The sequence below is a fragment of the Medicago truncatula genome, chromosome 8, assembly GCF_003473485.1.
Source record: "Medicago truncatula cultivar Jemalong A17 chromosome 8, MtrunA17r5.0-ANR, whole genome shotgun sequence".
NCBI lineage: Eukaryota > Viridiplantae > Streptophyta > Magnoliopsida > Fabales > Fabaceae > Medicago > Medicago truncatula.
The window spans coordinates 37,405,571-37,426,410 of record NC_053049.1 but is presented as its reverse complement, the minus strand read 5'-3'; the positions used below and the strand labels follow the sequence as shown (position 1 = coordinate 37,426,410).

Below are 20,840 nucleotides of genomic sequence, written 5' to 3'. Positions count from 1 at the left end.
AAAAAGATAGATTTTTATGATACTAAACAAACAAAAATAGTTTCAATTTTTTTAAAAAAGTCTTTGAAAAAAAATTATATATTCTTTTAACCCAAAATCTCTATTTTTTTAAGCTGAAACAAACGCATGAAATACTTATATTGTGAACTCTATTATGCTATTATGACTAAACTATGTTGTACTAATATTTTGACCGTTGATAACAAAAATAAAAAATTGATCGAGCTCCGTTGTGATAATCAGATTAAACGTTCTTGTGATATTTTGACTGAACTCTATTATGATACTCTGATTAGTTGTGATATTTTGAATGAACTTCTAATTGAAAGGTGTTACATGAATTATGTAAAATCATCCATACGTGAATGTCATACTTCGAATACTGCGACGAGATCATTTGTTGTGAAACCTTTTGATGTCATATATGAGTGAAGTGTTAATTAGTTTGATCCCTAGGGAGCCAAGTATCATACATTCTAGGGTTCACATCGACGGAAAATCCTAAAACTTAGAGGGGATCGAGGAAAGGAAAATGTTGCTTGCATGAACCTATCATCCAGATTTATCCCATAAAGCTTACTCTTAAAGAGGAATACGCAATTCGGATACTAATTCAAAATCTCTCATTAAAATGGTATCACTAGTAAACTAAAGAATATGGAAATCATCTCGTCCGTAACCTCTTTATTCCACTATTTGAGTTTGTCTATGATGGGTTATTTAATTTGAAAAATATATTTCTCATTTTTGTTTTTTAATTTTCATCTAGAAGCTATATTAAAAATACATCTCATTAATTTCTTCTAAGTTTATTTATACGATTCATTATTTTCAAACATTTCTTCTATAGCACAACATATATAATGTGATTTTCACCGATTATCATGTAAACCTTTTAATAAAGCAATAGAGTTTGTTTTGACTCAATAAAGGAAGTAGGTTAAAAAGTATATTTCATCAAGCAATTTACCTTAATTTTTCACGTGCGTGTTTTTGCTTGAGTTTGAAGGCAACGTTTTTCTTTTGATAATAACCAATGATAACGAAGGCAGCATTTTTTTTTTGGGTATTATATGAAGGCAACATTTGAACCAAAGATGAACCAAATTTAACAATTTAAATAATCCAGTCAACGAACTGCTAGAAGGAGATATGTGTATGTAATTAAGATTGAAAATGTATTTTTAATATTTAATAAACAATTAAGTCAACGAACTGCTAGAAGGAGATATGTGTATATAGTTAAGATTAAAAATGAAGTTTTAGCCCTCTATTTTGAATATCAAGTTTCAATGCTCATCTTACTTTTAGGTCTTTTTTAAGATAACATGGATGTTTAGTGGGCATACAAGTCATGTCATGTCATTAATGAAAAATTGAGTTCGGCTCAAACATTAGTGGGTCTTGCGGTTCTATGGGTCAGTCCGACCCGTATTTCAATACTATTTTAAAAATAAAATTGAAATGTACATCAAATATTCAAAGTTATTATTCTTTCTTTACTCACACAACAAAAAAGAAAAATGACAAACTCAAAATATTTGCCAAATAAAAGGTCCTTTTAATCAGCAACCATATAAAATATTTATCATGTAAACATGCATAAAAGTAACATTCATACAAATATCTACCGCATAAACATCCATGCAAAATAAGTATTTGTTACAAATTATAACTTACAAAGTGCAACCTTGAAAATAATTACCGGCTTACCAGTTTAAAATAGATAACACAATATACAAACCTCTTGGCCTAACTTTTTTGAACATCTAGTTATGCATACAATTGTTTCTCTTTTAATTAGGTTTACATATTTAAATATAATTTTAAAAGTTTTTATTAATGCAAATTTTCAAAAATATGAAAATATTGATACTGCATCGGTGCAAAGCTTGATGAACTGGCCTTGTCTGACACAATTTCTATAAGGGATAAATGAGTTGGGGTTAAAAGTGTAACACCCTATTTTATTATTTATTTATTTTATTGAGTTTAGATGTCTTTTTATAATTTATTCGATTTATTTTGATGAGTGATATTTTGTTATGTTATATGTTGGTATTTATTAATATAATATATATGTTATTTAGTGTAGAAATATATATGTTATTTGGTGTAGAAATATATATGTTATTTGGTGTAAAAATATATATGTTATCTGGTGTAGAAATATATTATTTATTTGGTGTATAAGTATATATGCTATAGAAATATATTTGTTATAGAGATATATTTGTTATTTGTTATAGAAATATTTTATATTATGTATATATATATATTAGAATAGAATATTGAGACTTGGAGGACAGATTTGGAAATAAGAGAAAATAAGTAGGTTAAAGATTTATATAAAATGGGAGAGTTAGAATTAGAAAATAAGGATTACGTGAAACCTGTTTTTGGAGAAAATGGGAGAAAGTGAGAAGTCAGAGAAGAGAAGAATCTTGTGAGAAGATGAGCAATCTTGTAGAGTCCGATCAATCTAAGGTAAGAGTGGGACTAACTTTCTATAATTCTAAGTTGTTTAATTCTGAAATTGAGTTTAGCATGTTGTAGGTTGTAGTTATGAGAATTTGGGAATTAGGTTTTGAAGTTGTAATTGGTTGTTAATAGAGTAGAAAATCCGTTGAATTTATGTAGAATTGATGTTCAGATCATGGGTTATTCTTAGTGCATTGTTTTATATGGTTTTGAGTGCCTTAACATGTATAGAAATGGTTAGACAAGTTTTTGGATCAAATTTGGGCATAGGGAAGTTAAAATTGGAATTTTGGGGTGAAAAGTGGGTTTTTCCCGAGTTGCTCTCTGACATCACGTTCTGTTTCATGTTCTTGCGTCTTTTTCACACGTTTCTGTTTTGAATTGGCCTTTGGTGTAAACATGAAAGTTGTAGATAATTGTGTTAGCTTTCTCTTGGCTTTGGTTTGACTTGAAAATGATTATTGGTTTCTGAGTTATGATGAAAATACACCAAGGAGGTCTTTGTGAAATTTTATGAAAATTCCGCATAACTATTTCTAGGTCAACCCAAAACTTATGGATTGTCTCCAAACTTCAAAGTTTGTATACTATGAGTTCAATTAAGGTGTTTAAGAGTATTTAACCTATGTTATATGATGTTGTTCATGATTGATGAATTATTATATGAATGTATACGTTAATGAATATGATGTCATATGATGTTGTTCATGATTGATGAATTATTATATGTTGATGAATATGATGTTACATGATGTTGTTCATAATTGATGAATTATGATATTATGATGTGAAGTCGTTGTTGTTGTTGTTGTCGTTGTCGTTGTTGTCGTCAATGTCGCTAAGTTGTAAGTTGTTGTTCTAAGTTGTTGAAGTTGTCTAAGTTGTCGAAGCTGTCTAAATTGTTGAAGTTGTTGGTTGCTGAGTTCATGCATACTCATTAAAGTTGAGGGCTTGATGCTCTGGAATGTATAATCATTCATTTAAAGTTGGGGGCTTGATGCCCTGTGAGCCTTATTCGCTCTTAAAGTTGGGGGCTTGATGCCCTGATTGGTACCACATGCATATTGCATTTATTGAGTCGTTGTTGTTGCATTGTCGTTGTTGTTAAGTTGTTATTTATCAATGAGTTGTTAATGAAGAACTATGTAAAGTATTAATGTTATTAATTGTTGTTGTTGATGTTGTTCATTATTGATGAATTATTATATGAATGTATATGTTGAAGAATATGATGTTATATGAAGTTGAATTCTTATATGAATGTACCTGTTGATAATTATAATGTTATATGATGTTGTTAATGATGATTTGAAGTTAATTGATGATGTATAGTTGGAATTATGTGAAGCATTAACATTGTTTAATTGATTGTTGTTTATGTTGATAAGTTCTCTTACTTAAATTATTGTTTATTGTTTTCCATGTGTTGCGTATTTATTATGAAATTATGTTGAAGATTTGTCTAGACTGGATTTTAAATAAGTTGTTTAAGTTGAGGCCGTAGTGCCATTTTGTTAAATAATGAAATGTTTTTCCGCTGCGATGTAATTGGAATTATTGATGAAAGATGTTTAAATAAATAGTAATTATATTCTATTTATCTTTTAAAGTAGTGTGACATCCTGTTTAAGTTGATTACTCTGATTATTATGTAAAAAATTTCAAGTTGGGAAACGGGGAGTTACAAAAAGACCCGATTGTTTTTTGACTTTATTTTTTACGGCCCAATCCATAAAAATGTAGACTATTACTTTTCCCACCATGTTGCCTCCTCGCGCGCCTTGCAAAATTTACTAAAATGATTGTTAGTTATTTCCGGAAACATAAATCCGGACCAGATGTTATGTAATTTTCCGTGTCTTTCTTTGATGTCAAGGGTCTCTGTTGACCGTTATATGAACATCACACAAGCTGCAATGCATTGCAATTGCAAGGTTCCTATGAACGGTCAACAATGACCATGACACCATCGACACCCCTAAAAAACTAAAAAGCATTTGAATAAAATATAAGAAAAGAGGTGAAGTGAAGAATGAAGGTATTTGTTGAACATGGAAGCCTATTTATAGCCTAAAATAAGTCCTAGGTCATTAATACAGTCAATGAAAACATATTAGTGGTTGTAACCGTCTAAACCCACAATAATGGCTCTGAATCTTTCCGGAGTTTACATTCCGGAATGTCATTAGCCCTACAGGAGTGCCAACTTTTCTCTTGTTCACCACCATTATCGCATTAATTTGGAAAACAGGTGTGGATTCCGGATTTTATATTCTGGAATGCATCAGTCATGGCCGGTGATCTGCATCACAAGTTTTTGTGGATGGTCAAGTAAAAAAAACGTGGTAAAACGCGTTTTTTGACTGCATTTATGGCCTCCAAACCGTTTTTGACCCACCCCTCCCTATAAATAGCCTTCCAAACCCCACCATCCTCTCCCACCCTATCATCCTCTTCTTCCTTCTACAACCATGGTTTTCCATCGTTGGCCTTTCATGATAAGGGTCTCGTTGAAAACTTTCAGGGTTTGTATGAATGGTCAATGAGGATGGAACCGCGCTGCAACGAAGTGCGGTTCATTTGAGGGTCATGTGGGTCAGTGTGGTTCTTAGCTTGGCATGTCTGGGCGTAAGTTTGACCACCCCCATCTCCCTCATGGACATTGTTTTCTTCTTCCCCCCTCCTCCGATTTTCCTCCAATAGGCAAACTACTGGTATGTCTCATCACATACCAGTGGTTAGGCTCTTAGGAGATTAGAATTAGGCTCATAGGAGATTAGAAATAGATTTAGGATCTTATGTAATAAGCTTAAAAAGCTTGAAAATTATTGTAATGTATTGTTAATATATTAATAAAATGAGTTATTTTTATGTTTGTGTCTTTTTATTTCTGTTTTTTATTTTACGAATTTTGAAGATTAAAATTGCAAAAGTTCTGGTAAAACATTATTCCGGATTTTCAAATTCGGAAACATCTGCAAAATTCTAACGATGCAATCTGAAAAACGAAATCCGGACCAGGTATAAAATTAGAAGAAAAAAAAAATAGAGCGTGCGAGAAAAAGCATAGGATAGAAAAAATAATAGTAAAAAATGTATGGACTTATGGGATGGCCCACAAACCCGGCCCAAAATAATAATAATTTTTTTGTCAACACTTCTATCTGTTTCAAAATAATAATAATTTTACAATATAAAAAAATATTTAAAAATAAGCGTTATTTTGTTTTTTAATGTGACATTAATTAATTATTATTTTCAGTTTATACGCCTAATTTTTTTTTGAAAGGTTATACGCCTAAATTATTATTTTCACTACTTTCAATTCATTATATTCTAATTATTTGCACATCCAATTAATTATTCTAATTAATTATTATTTTCAATTAATTATTTTGAAAGGTTATACGCCTAATTTTTTCTTCCTATGCAAACCAAACAGTTTTTTTTTTTTTTTTTTTCATGTAATCTAGCGGTTAGAGAAATTCACTTTCGAGATGAATAAGTGAAATGTATGGGATTTTCACTCCAAACTTTATTATGGCTATAAATGCATCATGGTTGCAAGGATGTATAAATTGTTTGTGTATGCATGTACATTTGAAAGCTCATTAATTCACTATGGCAAATCAATTGCCATCATGGCCTGGCATTGTTTAATTAGTCATAGTCAATAATAACAACATTAATTTCATGTTTTTAAAGCGGGAAGAACGGGTCCAAACAGAATGTTATATTATATTTTTCATGCTACATATATAAATACCAACCCTATGTAATCGTTCATTTGCATATATAACAAACCAAAATCAACATGGCATCATCTCAGGTGGCTAACATCTTTGAGAGCACTCATTCAATTCTTGGTGTTATGGATGAAGTGATTAATAAACCCAAAATGGGAATACCAGAAATGTTTCTTCGCCCAGATAAAGAACCCTCAATTCCAAGAAATGAAACCAATCCATTGCAAACAATTCCCATTTTTGACTTTCAAACCTTGATATGTGGTGGCAACACTGAACTTGACAAGCTATTCTCAGCATGCAAAGATTGGGGTTTCTTCCAGGTTTATAAATTAGAGTTCAAATCGTGTTCATCTAGCATGTAAAAAAGTTTCACGCGCATCGAATCACATCTCAAAAAATAGATATTTGAATATATATCTTAGAAATTGGTGTAACATAGTGACACAATGATTGAATACATGTGTAATTTTTTTTTTCTTCAAAGAACGTGCGTACAAATTAAGTTATTATTGTTTTTGCATTTTTTTGGATGGTGTACAAAATCATTACTGAAATTGATGAAATTATATGCAGGTGGTGAATCACGGTATTAGTTCTGAATTGCTTGAGAAGCTGAAATTTGAGATTCCAAATTTTTTCAAGCTTCCTATTGAAGAGAAAACAAAATACAAAATAAGAGAAGGAGATTTTCAAGGTTATGGATCTGTCATTAGATGTGAAGGTCAAAAACTTGATTGGGGTGACAGATTCTTCATGATCACAAATCCTATTGCAAGAAGAAAGCCACATCTTTTTCCTCAACTCCCATCATCACTAAGGTATTTATCATAATTTCATCCCTAATTAATCCTTCTTTAATCTATCTAAAATGTTAATATAATTTTAGATAATAAAAAAAAAAATTGTTCCATATGACATTTTTATTCAACTTTGTGATTTAAACCTAATTAGATACTATATATTATATGTATAAATCTCATTTTTGTATGCATATATGAAGGGATACCTTGGAGTCATATATCTTAGAATTGAAGAAACTTGGCATGACACTTTTTGAATTATTGGGAAAAGCCATAAAAATGGATATGAAGGAAGTAGAAAATATGTTTGATGATGGCAATCAATCAATAAGGATGACATACTATCCACCATGTCCGCAACCGGAGCTTGTCGATGGCATCAACCCTCACTCCGACGGCTCCGGCATAACCATCCTTAATCAGCTTAATGGAGTTGAAGGATTAGAGATTAAAAAAGATGGAGTTTGGATTCCTGTGACCTTTCTTCCAGATGCTTTTGTAGTTAATATTGGAGACATTATGGAGGTTTGTCATTATTATTATTATTATTATTTTTTTATCATTTTCTTAGTTTTTTTTATTCTTCTTATTTTGACAATGAAATAAAGCACGTGGTGTATTGAACCAGGTCCTACTATACATATTCTATAAATTAATTTGATTCTTCGAATCAATTTATCAATATAAAAGTATATTTTCAATGAGTCGTGGGTGTTGTAATCATACATTATTGTATCACAAAGATAATGCTAAATCCACATGTGTCATGATGTATTAATGGCATTATTTGTAGTGCCATTCAATATGCTCATATATAGTACATTTTTTTATTAAAAACAGATTTTATTTGTCTACTACTACCCATGCCTCCTCTTCCATTTAATAATTCTCTTCTTAGGGTTTCATTAAAAAATGGATAGTCTTACATATGAACTAAAAAAATTCTACTGCAAATTAAAACATGTCAAATAGTGTTTTTCATATATCTTTAACTCATGTTTTGGGTGATTTTACAGATTCTAAGCAACGGGGTGTACTCTAGCATAGAGCATAGGGTTTCAGTAAACAAAGAAAAGGAGAGAGTTTCTATTGCTATGTTCTTCAACACCAAATTTGAAGCAGAGATTGGACCAGCAAAGAGTTTGATAAGTTCTGAAAATCCACCTTTGTTCAAAAGCATGTTGATGGAAGAATACTCCAAATACTTTTTTTCACGAAATCTAAATGGGAAGACAAACTTGGAGAGAATGAGGATTTAAAGTTTTTGATAAAAACGTGCCAAAAAAAGTTTTAATGTATTAAGACTAAAAGATATTTTTGTGTCAGGAATTGTTCAATAGTTTATCAATCAGAAATTCTCTAAAGGACCTTTCAAGTTATATATATCAAGTACCATTAGATGCTTAGTGTTGTGAACAAATAACTTGTATAACTAATATAATTTGATCTTGTATATCAACTATACCAATAATATAAAAGAAAATCCAAAATTAACTAATAATAACTGTTTGGTCTAAGTTTCGTAATTTGAAGATTGTTACTAATTGAGCGCAGTTTGCTTTATTTTTTGATGTAGATATTCATGTATCCTCCAATTTTTATCTCTTTCTTTTCTTATACTCTTTGTCACTTTTTTCTCTTATCAAAGTGTCCTTTAAGTTATTTTATGCACAAACTAAATGAATTAAAACAATTTATTTTTTTAATGAAATTAATTATTTTTTCTTAATTATAATACTTTTAATAGTTTTTTTATTGAAAGATATAATACTTTCAACAGTTAATTACAAATCAAATATTCTTTAATTATGATAAACAATTAAGAATATTATTGATAAATTTTTTGTAAAAATGACAATTAAAAAATTAAGAGGAATGAGATTTCTTTAATTTCTATTTCCCATGCCTGTAATTCATGACCGACAAATCCACAGCCAGGTTGTTGATTTCATCGGAGGGGAAGACAGCACAACCCTTTGACTTTATTAAATTTAGGCACTTTGTCAACATCACGAAAGAGAAGACTAATGAATCTATTTGAGGAAAGTCCAAGGGTTAAGTTTTTGTATTGGTTTCTTCCCGTTCTATAAGACATACTATTTATATACTCTCAATTCCAAAATATAAGTAACTTTAAAGATAACCTCTAAAAAAAAAGTCATTTTAATATAAGACACGGAAACTTATTAAACATTCTATAAGTCACTCTAATATAAAAAACTTAGTAAACGTTGTCATGTAACTACAATTTAGTTGGTAGCTAGAAGGGTTTATCTACAACCATCTGAGTTTGAACTTAAAATTTTCTATTTTACCACATTTAAGATGTATGACTCTGTTATTAGGCTAATCGACAAAAGAACGAAAGAAAAAAAAAAACTTGGTAAATATATACCAATTGGATTGAGTCTAGTGGAAGGAGCTAGACTCACAATGCGTCGAATCAAAACTCGCATGAAAAACCTATGGAAAGCAAAAAAAAAAAAAAAACCTAATAAATTTTGTACAATAAAAAAATGTATGAGCTGCGTTATAAAATTAACCTTCGTTGATACTTTTTTTTTTTGAATCAGCAAAAATTAACCTTCGTTGATACTTGATAGTACAAGAGTTGAAAACAAATAAGAGTATAATAAATAATAAATAGCATTAAATAAATTAATGTTTTATTAGTATTGTAAAATAATATATATGAAAGTGATCATATTACACCGCTCAACAACGTTTCAAAGAATATAAATTTTACAAAATCAATTTTTTTGATTGAAAGTTGATATCATATAAATCATCCATGTAAATTGCACACAAATATGAAACAATTTTATATGTTAAAATCGAGACCCATTAAAATTAAAGTCGTTTGCCCTACTAGTAAACACCGTTAAATATTAATAGGGTAAAATGGAGTTTATAGGGATGAAGAAGATGAACATATACGTAAACCTATCTAGGATGAGCTAAACACAATGTTCCTGTCACATAGTGTAAATAACGCACACATATTTTTGTAAGAAAATGTGTTTAAAAGGTTAAAGATGTAGATATTTACATACTTTTTTTTGAGATAGATATTTACATACTAAAAAAACTAAATATGTTATAAGAATAAAATAAAAAGATTAAGTTGGGACAAACAAATCACTTAAAAGAACTCAAAATATTAACCATGGTTCTAGTTAATAAAGGCTTACATTTGACAATATGATGAATCATATCCAAAGACGATGTAAGAATATTTTACACGTCATACATCTTAAGAATATTTTACACGTCATATCAATTTTTGACAAACAAACTTAATTAAACTTTTAAGATATACTCATTTATTAGTTGCTATTTTTATCTTGTACTAAAAACTAACTAAGGCTTACAAAAATTATGATGTATGTTTTCTATCTTTGAGGTGGAATATATCTTAAGAGTTGTTACATGTAAAATTCGAATTATATTTATACTATTATATTTTGTAAGACGTGTCTTTTTCACAAAAGTCATGATGTATGTTTTCTATCTTTATATTTTGTGTGTTTAATATTCGGTGGTGGTTGTAGTTTTTTTTTTTTTTTAGGGGGAAGGTGGTTGTAGTTGAAAAATAAAATCGAATTTGCCTATATAAACAAGCTTGTATATGAACATACATTTTCAGAAAGACTTGAAGCCATAATAATAGTATATAATTGAGCAAAAAAAGTATTATAATTAACATATTTAACAAGGGGCTTAAAAAACCTATTACTATTAAAAATTAAAACAAAAGATTAACAAGATAACACTATTATTTAATATTAACCAAAAGATTAACCAAAAAAAAGACACACACATATATGTATGTATGTAGACCTTGAATGGGTAAAAAGTGGTAATATATACTACTACGCCAAATGGATCATGGAGTGTTTTAAATTTAATGTTTGTACTAAACTAATCTTTAGTTTTAAATTAATCTTTTCTTTCTTAAAAAAAATAAAATTAATCTTTTGTATCAGCAAAAGTTGATAAGTTAGTCTTTTAAAAAATTTAATAAATTGTTCCTTTTTTTATATCCAAGTTCAGTTGACAGAGGACAAACATTGTTATATGTAGGGACCGGGGTTCGAACCAGGGCCGTTCCTAGCATTTTACGGGCCTTAGGTGTAGTATAGGAAAAGGGTCCCTTACATAAACTTTAATTTTGACTAAACTTTTTTAGCTCATTGTTGGCATTTTATTAGCTCTTCATTTCATTTTTTTTCTTTCTTTTCACTAATAGATAAATGTTTTTAAGGCAACATTTTAAAATAAATCAAATACTCGATAGAAACCAAAACAAAACAAAAAAAATATATTAAAAGTTAATAAATGTAGCACATGCAAAGTAGATTAAAATTTTAGCACCTGTAAAATAGAGACTAAAATTTTAGCACTTAATAATAATAACACAAAAAAATAATTTTGACACTATTTTTATTAATATAATTTTTTTTATCCTCTAAAGAAAATATTAAAATTGATTTCTCAAGTAGGTTTATTTTCAACTAAAATATTGTTTGTTTTGTTATGAAGATTATCACAATTTCTTAGTTAATAAATATCACCGATATTTTTATAATTAGTGAAACCCATAATTAGGAACAAATTCAAAGGGCTCAAAAAAATATCAACAATTTCTTGAATAAAAAATTTCTTGGGACATTATTAGAAGAAGAAAAAAATTATTATATAGAAGGTGTATATAGAAATCTATGTTTATTATTGGTGTATTATGCAAATCACGACAAAAGGCCCAAAAAATAAATAGTTCGGCCCATTTCCTTTTAATTGACAGATCAGTGGTCACTGTTTGGGCCTCTTGATGAAATTTACTAAATATACCTCCAATAAACCAAATCTTGTTATATGCATCCCACCTTTAAAATTAATTTTTCCATGTGCCCTAGGCCGTCGCACCCCCGGCCCATGCCTAGGGCCGGCCCTGGTTCGAACCCCGGACCCACCTATTCACTTTGAAAAAGGTGAATTCTAGCCACTAGACTACTTGACAAAAAAAACAAAAAAATAAAACTCAGATGACCATTTAACATTACGTTTAAAAAATGTTTATGACATCAAACATGATTATTTACATACATTTTTTTCTTATTATTTTTCATCAACTACATTATAAATCAAGTAATAACGATTGCCGTTCTTGTCAAAAAATAAATAAAATCAAGTTATGATTGATTTTATTTCAAACTAAAACTTAATAATGCACATGTGAACTATAATGTTGAGAACTGTGAATTTAAACCTACCAATTTATAAAACAACGTTCACATAAACACTTTGAACCGTCCTCATGAGCATCGCTCAGTTAGTTTGTACAATACATAATATATGCAAGGTCCGAGGTTCGAACTCCGACCACCACAAAAATAAACACTTTGAACCGAGATTGATGCAAAGAGAGTAAACAACATAAATGATCAATTTAAAATGAAATAAACTCAAATGATTATTCCGATACAAACTTAAATTTAAAGGATGCAAGATGCATTTAATCTATATGTTATGTCCCTTGTCCTGCCGAAGAAACATTATATTATATGATAAAACTGAAATATCAAAATGTTGATTGTGAAAATAAACATGAATAAATAATTAACACAAGTGATGTACAGAACTTTATGCAAAGATATGGAACCAATTACTCTTGACGTGCCCTCTGTTCAGGAATTAGCAAAGGAGGCATTTGACCATAGTTCCAGATTGCTATGTTCGTTCACATCATGACCGTCCAATATTATCTTCTTCACCTCAACTTCATTCATTGACAGGGAGTTATCAAAACTAAACTCAATCATAATTCATAATAATTAGGGATAATTACATGTCCCCTTCATTGACAGGGAGTTAACCTGCCGTTTACAAGAAAAAAGAAACTACCATTTTAACCAAACACTAAAACCCCTCATGTCTTTTCAAAGAAACAAAACTAAGAATCTCTGACAGTTTCTGTACAATAAGTATTCATACTTTAAATTTTCTGTTTTTTCTGTGATGTCCAGCCCAAACCTCGAATTTCCTTTACGACACATCCAAACTTTGCATCCGCTTTTCAAAGTTTTTTCATTTGGGACCTACTTTTAAGTAGAAAATGGAATATGCTTCACCATGATTCTTGCTACTCTGCATACTGATAGGTGTTAATGCGTTAAGCTATATCTTTAGGGTTAATTAAGTTTTTGTCCCTATAAATATCTGCAGTTTTGTTTTTAGTCCCTATAAAAATAAATTACATTTTTTAGTCTCTACAAAATTTTCCGTTAGTGTTTTTAGTCCCTATAAAATTTTCCGTCAGCATTTTTAGTCCCTTTAAAAATTTCCATCAACATTTTTGGTCCTTAAAATGCTTAAGGAAAATGTTACAGGGACTAAAAAGTGTGATTTTATTTTGTAGGGATTAAAAAAAAAACTGTGAATATTTACGGGAACTAAAAACTTAATTATCGAAGTAATTCAGGGAAATACTAAAATTTCTTGATAAAAAGAAGGAAATGGCAAATTCAATGGGAGTTGCTTCAACAATATCGTGTAGCTTTCTACACACCTCTCTTATTTCAAGATTATATTGTTTGATTGAAATGATGCAGTCTCACAATGAGTGGATTAAAGTGGATTGACGGGGTTAACCAAAAAGGGGTATGTTTGTATATTTGATTATAACTTAAGAGAGTTTAATGTATGTTTTAAAACTAGAGGGGGTGTTTGTGTCATATTGATAGACCTCAGGGGAGGTGAGTGTAATTTTCTCTAATAATTCATTTATATATACGGTAAAGATTTTTTACACTAGTATCAATCTTCGTCTTCACATCTGACTTGGTTGTGATTTGTTTGCGATGTAGATTTTACGCTAAAATGTATCTAAATTAAATTATTATGTCATTTAATGCACTCAAGTTTTGACTCTAGTGGGAAACAATTACAGTTGATAAATCATGGAGTGGGAGAATCATTGCTGGAAAATGTGAAGAAAGGTGCTGAAGAATTCTTCAATCTCCCAATGGAAGAAAAGAAGAAGTTTAAGCAAAGAGATGGAAATGTTGAGGGATACGGTCAGGCTTTTGTAGTCTCTAAGGAACAGAAACTAGATTGGCCAGATATGTTTTTTCTGTTCACTTGGCCATCCCATAAAAGGAAACCTCACTTGTTTCCCAATATCCCCTTACCCTTCAGGTTCTCTCTTCCTCTCTATCTCTCATTCCCTACCCTAATTTCCTCATTTCTTTTGTTTTGGCTAATAACAGTTGCTGAACAAGTATAAGTATAATTTAATTTCAAATAAACATTGTGATGATTATGCTTATAATTTTATACAAGTGATTAATTTTTATGCGATATAGGTGTAAGAAGTTTTACACTTTCTACATATCACAACTAATCATATGTGTGACTTTAAATATGGTTATGAACTTATGATAAAAGTCATACCTTTCTAACGATTTGATTTGATGATTATTACGATTGATTAACGGTGTAAAAGCATAATATGGACGGTTATAATGTCAATGTTTTGTCAATGAGCTAACACCCCTTGAACTAAATTATTTTTAGAATATTAATACATTTACTAAAATTGTCATGTATTGTACTACCATTGAGTACAATATCGATAATTAAGGTTTGGTATCTGTTTAGGTCATGCTTTGAAAATAATCTTAAAGTGGGTATTTATAGCCCTTCTTGAGCTTGTATTTCCGTGACTTAGGCTCTAAGTAACTTAGAGTCTAATTCACGCCTATTTGATGTAGCGTGTTTTTAGTGCTTCTAAAAGCCTTTTAATTAAGACGGTGTAAAGATAAGGGTGGCCCCCGGGGCTTTTTGGCTTTCACGAAGGAATACTAGGCCCTTAATCTAATATGTATTTAATTATTTGTCCCTTTTTTACTATATTTTATTTTTTAAATTTGAATAGTTGCAACATGTGAATGCAGAGATGATTTAGAGGCATATTCTGGAGAATTGAAAAATCTTGCTATCCAAATACTTGACCTAATGGCCAAAGCTCTAGCAGTGGACACCATGGAAATTAGAGAGCTTTTTGGTGAAGGGGTTCAATCAATGAGGATAAATTACTATCCACCATGTCCACAACCAGAACTTGTGATGGGAATCAATCCCCACTCTGATGGATCTGGCCTCACTATCCTTCTACAAGCTAATGAAGTGGAAGGTCTTCAAATTAAAAAAGATGAATTGTGGATTCCTGTTAAACCTCTCCCTAATGCTTTCATCATTAATGTTGGAGACATGTTGGAGGTAATCATTAATATATTGGTTCTTTTAAGGTTAACAATAAGCCAACTAATATTACCATAGTTTTTGATTTCGTACAAACGTTGTTTTGTCCTTATTTTGTCACCAATTTCCATTAGTTTTTAAATACCAAATAATATATATTATTGGATTGGACCTTTTGATAATTAGCTAGATTAATAGTAGTAACCTTGTTATTTTGCTTCACATTATTCTAAAATGGATAATATATGTGTCCCAAAGGAAGACTAATGAGTTGCAACTTGCAAGGATTTTCTAATTTTTTTAATCACATTCAATTGATTTGGTAGATTACGACAAATGGAATTTATCAAAGTGTTCAACACCGAGCAACTGTAAATTCAAAGAAGGAGAGGCTTTCTATTGCAACATTTTACTTCCCTAATATGGAGGGAAATTTAGGTCCAGCACCAAGTCTTGTTAATCCAAATAATCCTACGGTGTTCGAAAGAATTAGTGTCTTAGAATATCGCAAAGGATATCTTTCACGTGAACTCAACGGGAAATCATACCTAGATAGCTTGAGGATCAAGAAAGAAAACGGGAAAAGTTCTTAGACCTTTAACTTGAAACTCCATTTTAATTTGTGAAAACTTAACTGTGTTTAAGAGTGGTTTGTCTCAAGTGGACAACACTAGTTCATCTTAATCAAATGTATATTATCTTGATTGAATGTTCATCTCTCTCAAAAAAAACTCTCCCTCTCCCTCACACAGAAACACACGTGCAAATCAATTTAATGTAGTGTCGTACGTTAGCAACACACTTTTATTGATATAAATTCATACGAGTCTTAGTAAATTTAATTTAAATTTCAATTAATAGAAGAGTCTTTATTAAAAATATTGGATGTAAGAAAGTGTGTTGTTGACATAATATTTTTTGAAAAATGCTATTTCTCTAGAAAAATAGCATCAAGAATTTTTCAAGACACAATTGGCAGGTTTTAATTGCATGATTTATTTGTCCGCTTTTTATTTTTCAGCCACACCTCCTTGAATTGTACCAAATAGTGTATTGTGATTGGCTGCTGTTTATTCTTGAAGAATTCTTGATGCTATTTTTCTAGAAATATAGCATTACTCATATTTTTTTAAGAAAAATTCTATTTATAGCGAATTCCATCCTGATATGTTCCACTCGGTCATTTATTATTGACTTCCATTTTTATTTTATTTTTGTCAAGTAGCCTAGTGGCTAGAGCTCACACAATTTGATTGTGGAGTGTCCGGGGTTCAAACCCCGACTCCTGCATATAATATGCAATATCCCTACCAACTGAGTTAAGCTCACGGGGATTGACTTCCATCTTTATCACTAACTTTAAGTGAATTATGCTCCACATTGATTTTTCATTGGTTAATTTTTTATTTGCAAGGCTTTCTTGATATTTTTTCCGTTGTCTAGCTGATTTTCTAATTGTGTAAAAATTGGGCAAGAAGTTATATAGGTAGGGTTAAACGATTATCATTTTTTGTTGGATGTGAGTACAAAATATCCAATATGAACCAAATCAAAGAGAGAAAATTTACCCTACACTTATGCTTTCACTTCTACAAACTATTAAAAATCTCAATATTACCCATTTCAACTATTCTAAATTCAGCATGAGTTCACTCCCTACATGACATTTCAAGAAAAACTTGATATAGATTTTATGGAAATCAAATTGGAAAACTTATATCAAGATACCCAATGCATACATTTGTTGTTGAACTTATACATTTTTGCCAGCAGTTAAATATCGTTGCCTTAGAGGGTAATAGGCTACGTTTTGCATGTTGCCTTATAAAAACTTGTTTCCTATACATATTTTAGCCCATGATTTGAAAAGTGTTGCCTATTCCTTAACATATCAAAAACTTAAGTTTTTCGAAACGAGAAACCAAACAGAATAACTTAATATAACTTTTTCAGACAACATGCTGGAATTAATATATTTTTGGCTTTAATATGTGTTTCATCCCTGTAATTAGGTGTCATTTAAAACTTGGTCCCTGTAATTGATAATCTTGACAAATTGTCCCTGCAAACGTTAATCATTTAAAATTCCGTCCTTCATCACAGTTAATCACTGCCACGTGACAATCTAGCGTGAGTTAACTCACGTATGTGTTAATTTCTGCGTGAGTTTAAGTCACGCATGTGTAAAAATTAAGTCAAGTATTTTTTACACTTGTGTTAGTTCACTAACGCAGAGACATTTTGGACATGGCTGCAGGGCGCGAGTGTTTTGTGCTAGGTGAAGAGCATAATTCAACAAAATATAGGGGTAAAAGTATTTTTTTTTGGGCCTTTTCTTGGACAGATACAAGGTTTGGATCCATGCCTTCATTGGGCTGTGGAGCATAGGGCCGGGATAATGTTTTAGTTGATTTTTATGAGTTTTTTGCTATTATTTTTTCCACACTATATTTTTTTTTACACACCCTATTTTTTTTTCAAAAATGTTCTTTTGATTTTCGGATTTTACAATCATTCTCGAAAAACAGTTTGAATTTTATCATCCTAAAACTATTTATATATAAACAACGATCAGAATCTCTCCAATATCAGTAGTTACAAATTTTGTTTTTAAAAACATCCAAAGAACAAAGTAAAAATTAGGCTTAATAGATCATTTGATCCCTTAATTAATTTCAAATTTTCATTTTGGTCCCATAAGTAATAAAACTCATGTTTTGGTCCCTCAAGTTTGCCTTTGTTGGTCAAATAAATCCTTGACGGTTAAGTTTAACTTTAAATGTCTATGGTAGACCAACCTTAAGAGTGGTCCACCGCAGACTTAATTAATTTTTTAAATTTTAACCGTTTGATCTTTTTAAAGAAACACTACCATTAGATTATGAAGGACTACTTTATCTTACCGTGATCCGACAACAACTACAATTGGATTAAAAAAAGGCTACCATTAGATTATATTTCCCTTTCTTCATCTTCTTCCTTCCTCTTCTTCATATATTCAACATCATCTTCATCTTCATTTTTTTTCCAGAATAAATTCTTTTTGTTTATTTAATTTGTCCCACCATAACCAGAATAATCATCATCATCATCTTCTTGCTTTGAAATGTCTTCACTGTGATTCCTACAACACAAAATTCTGCTACTACAACAACTACAACCTAAACCACACCCATCTCCAAAGTTACAAACTTTCATCAACTCACACTCCAAAAAATCCAAAACCAAGTGCCAAAAATCATTAAACATAACAACTACTTAAGTATTTTTGCATTCGGAACATAAACTTTTGAGAACAAAATCAAAAATTTTCCAACACCCATAATTCAAAATTAATTTTTTTATAACAAAAACCAATCAATCACAAAAAATAAATAGTTGCTTTTGAATTAAAAGAACAACAGATGTGTGTAACCTTCCAATTCCAGATCTCTTTCGCATAGATCTTCTTCTTTCTTATCGAATTTTCTATTAATCTCAACATCGTTGACCACACTCGAGGTTTATCCAAATACCCATTTCATAAAGTTCCATTTTTTTTATCTGGGTCGTTTTTTTTTTATTCACGCACCCTAGGATGTTGGGTACTGCTGTGAACTTTCATGCGATTGTGGTGAGGATCAGTTTTATAATCCACTTCAAACTCGCAGGACGTTACATACAGCGGAGAATGATAATTCGTAGAGCTCACAACGATGTTATGTCGAGTCCGTCGTCGGTGAGAGAGAAATCGGTGGATTTGGAATCAATTACGCCTTTCATTCCTGATTAAATTTCTCCAGAAAACGAAATTGTGTAGGCGAAGAAATTGGGTATGCGAATAGAAAGGAGATCTGGAGAGAGTAGTGGTGGCTGCCTTGGTTGAAGGCAGTGTTCAAGTTTTCAAGCGTGTGTGTGAGAATTGATGATTAATTGAATTTTTGATGATTTGATTTTTTGGTTTTTTTTTTCTGGGTATAATTGATGAAGATTGGATGAGGATGATGAAGAATAGGAAGGAAGAAGACGAAGAAAGGGTAGAAAAATGAGCTATTGTTGGTTTACTGTAAGATACAATGGACGTTCACGATCCAACGGTCCTCTTTCTTAAAAAAAGATCAAACGGTTAAAATTGAAAAAAATTAATAAGGTGTATGGTGAGCCAATCTTAAAGTTGGTTCACCATAGACATTTGGGGTTAAACTTAACCGTCAGGGATTTATTTGACCAACGGAGGCAAACTTGAGGGACCAAAACACGAGTTTTATTACTTATGGGACCAAAATGAAAACTTGAAATTAATTAAGGGATCAAATGACCTATTAAGCCTAAAAATTATTACATCTATCAAATAAAATAAATACAAAAATATTAGGAAAAATTTTATAAAAATCAAATAAAGCTAATAAAATAATTTGAGTCCTAAATATGAATTTAAAAAAAAAATAGATCTAAACGATGAAATTTTAGATATTGAAGGGTGAAATCCTATAAAAAGTTTCTTGTAAGGGAATCTTGTTTCTTTTTTTTTATCCTTCTGATTTTCTCAGCAAGTTTTAGAACAATCCGATCAAGAAGGTCGAAAACTAGATTCTCGACTAAGCTGTAATGCTAGTCAAAATAAAATAGTTTTACCAACTGGGCTTTTGATAAAGCTGGTTAGAACTTCTGATCGATATAGTTGTGAGAGTTCAAATTAGAATTTTCATGATGGTTATATGTAATCTCTATCATAAACACCCCTTCGTTAATTTTAGATTAAAGTCTTGTTGTTTGATGCTTTTTGTTTACACAAATAAATGTTTAATCATTGCAATTGCGGGAGTCTAAACAAATTAATTGGTAGAATCACCAATAGAGTTTTCTTTTTATGGTACGTAAAAAATCACAAATAGAAAGGACCCTTGAAGTAAAAGTCACAAGAAAGGGAGATTATAATTATGAGGCTTTGAAAATTCTAGGTGGTTCTCAAATTTTGAGAAGAGATTTAGATCTATGAACATGAAGTATGTATTCAAATGAATATGATACAAGAAGAGTATGAATGTATGTATATATTTGTTTCTTATCAACTCCCTTCTCCCAAATTATAGGCAAAATATGGTAAAAGAAAATTGATGTTTTTTGGTTTAAAATTTAAACAAAATACATCAATTTTATATTAATTCATTTTTAATTTGTTTATAATTTAGAACAGAGAGATTATCAAATATCAAATAAAGATATTATTGATAGAGAAGATGATACAAACAAGTCATCCTTATCATTGGTTTAAAATTTAAACAAAATACACCATTTTATATTAATTTATTTTTAATTTGCTTATAATTTAGGACATAGAGATTATCAAATATCAAATAAAGATATCATTGATAGAGAAGATAATACGAACAAGTCATCATTATCATCCAACAGAGCTAGTCTAGTCCTATGATATATATGTGAGATATAGATAAAATTAAAACAAAAACTAAAAAAATACTTTTAAGTAAAACAGCCGACTATTGCTTCAAAAAGAAAAAAAGTAAAACAGCCGACTGTGTCAAATTAAAATATTAGTAATAGTTAT

The 20,840-nt window shown here is 30.3% G+C and overlaps 2 protein-coding genes across 2 annotated transcripts; both read left to right on the top strand.

Annotated features, from left to right (window-relative positions):
- The first annotated feature begins 6,263 nt into the window (after nucleotides 1-6,263).
- Nucleotides 6,264-8,489, top strand: LOC120577598 (codeine O-demethylase). The gene is made up of 4 exons (XM_039829210.1): nucleotides 6,264-6,550; nucleotides 6,804-7,048; nucleotides 7,231-7,555; nucleotides 8,047-8,489. Exons 1-4 carry the CDS (start codon nucleotides 6,296-6,298, stop codon nucleotides 8,287-8,289), a joined length of 1,068 nt encoding a protein of 355 aa, XP_039685144.1. The 5' UTR covers nucleotides 6,264-6,295; the 3' UTR covers nucleotides 8,290-8,489.
- Nucleotides 8,490-13,506: 5,017 nt separating this feature from the next.
- On the top strand, nucleotides 13,507-16,109 carry LOC120577599 (protein SRG1). The gene is made up of 4 exons (XM_039829211.1): nucleotides 13,507-13,690; nucleotides 13,980-14,227; nucleotides 14,986-15,310; nucleotides 15,619-16,109. The coding sequence occupies exons 1-4, from the start codon at nucleotides 13,649-13,651 to the stop codon at nucleotides 15,883-15,885; spliced, it is 882 nt and encodes a 293-aa protein (XP_039685145.1). The 5' UTR covers nucleotides 13,507-13,648; the 3' UTR covers nucleotides 15,886-16,109.
- Nucleotides 16,110-20,840: the final 4,731 nt, after the last annotated feature.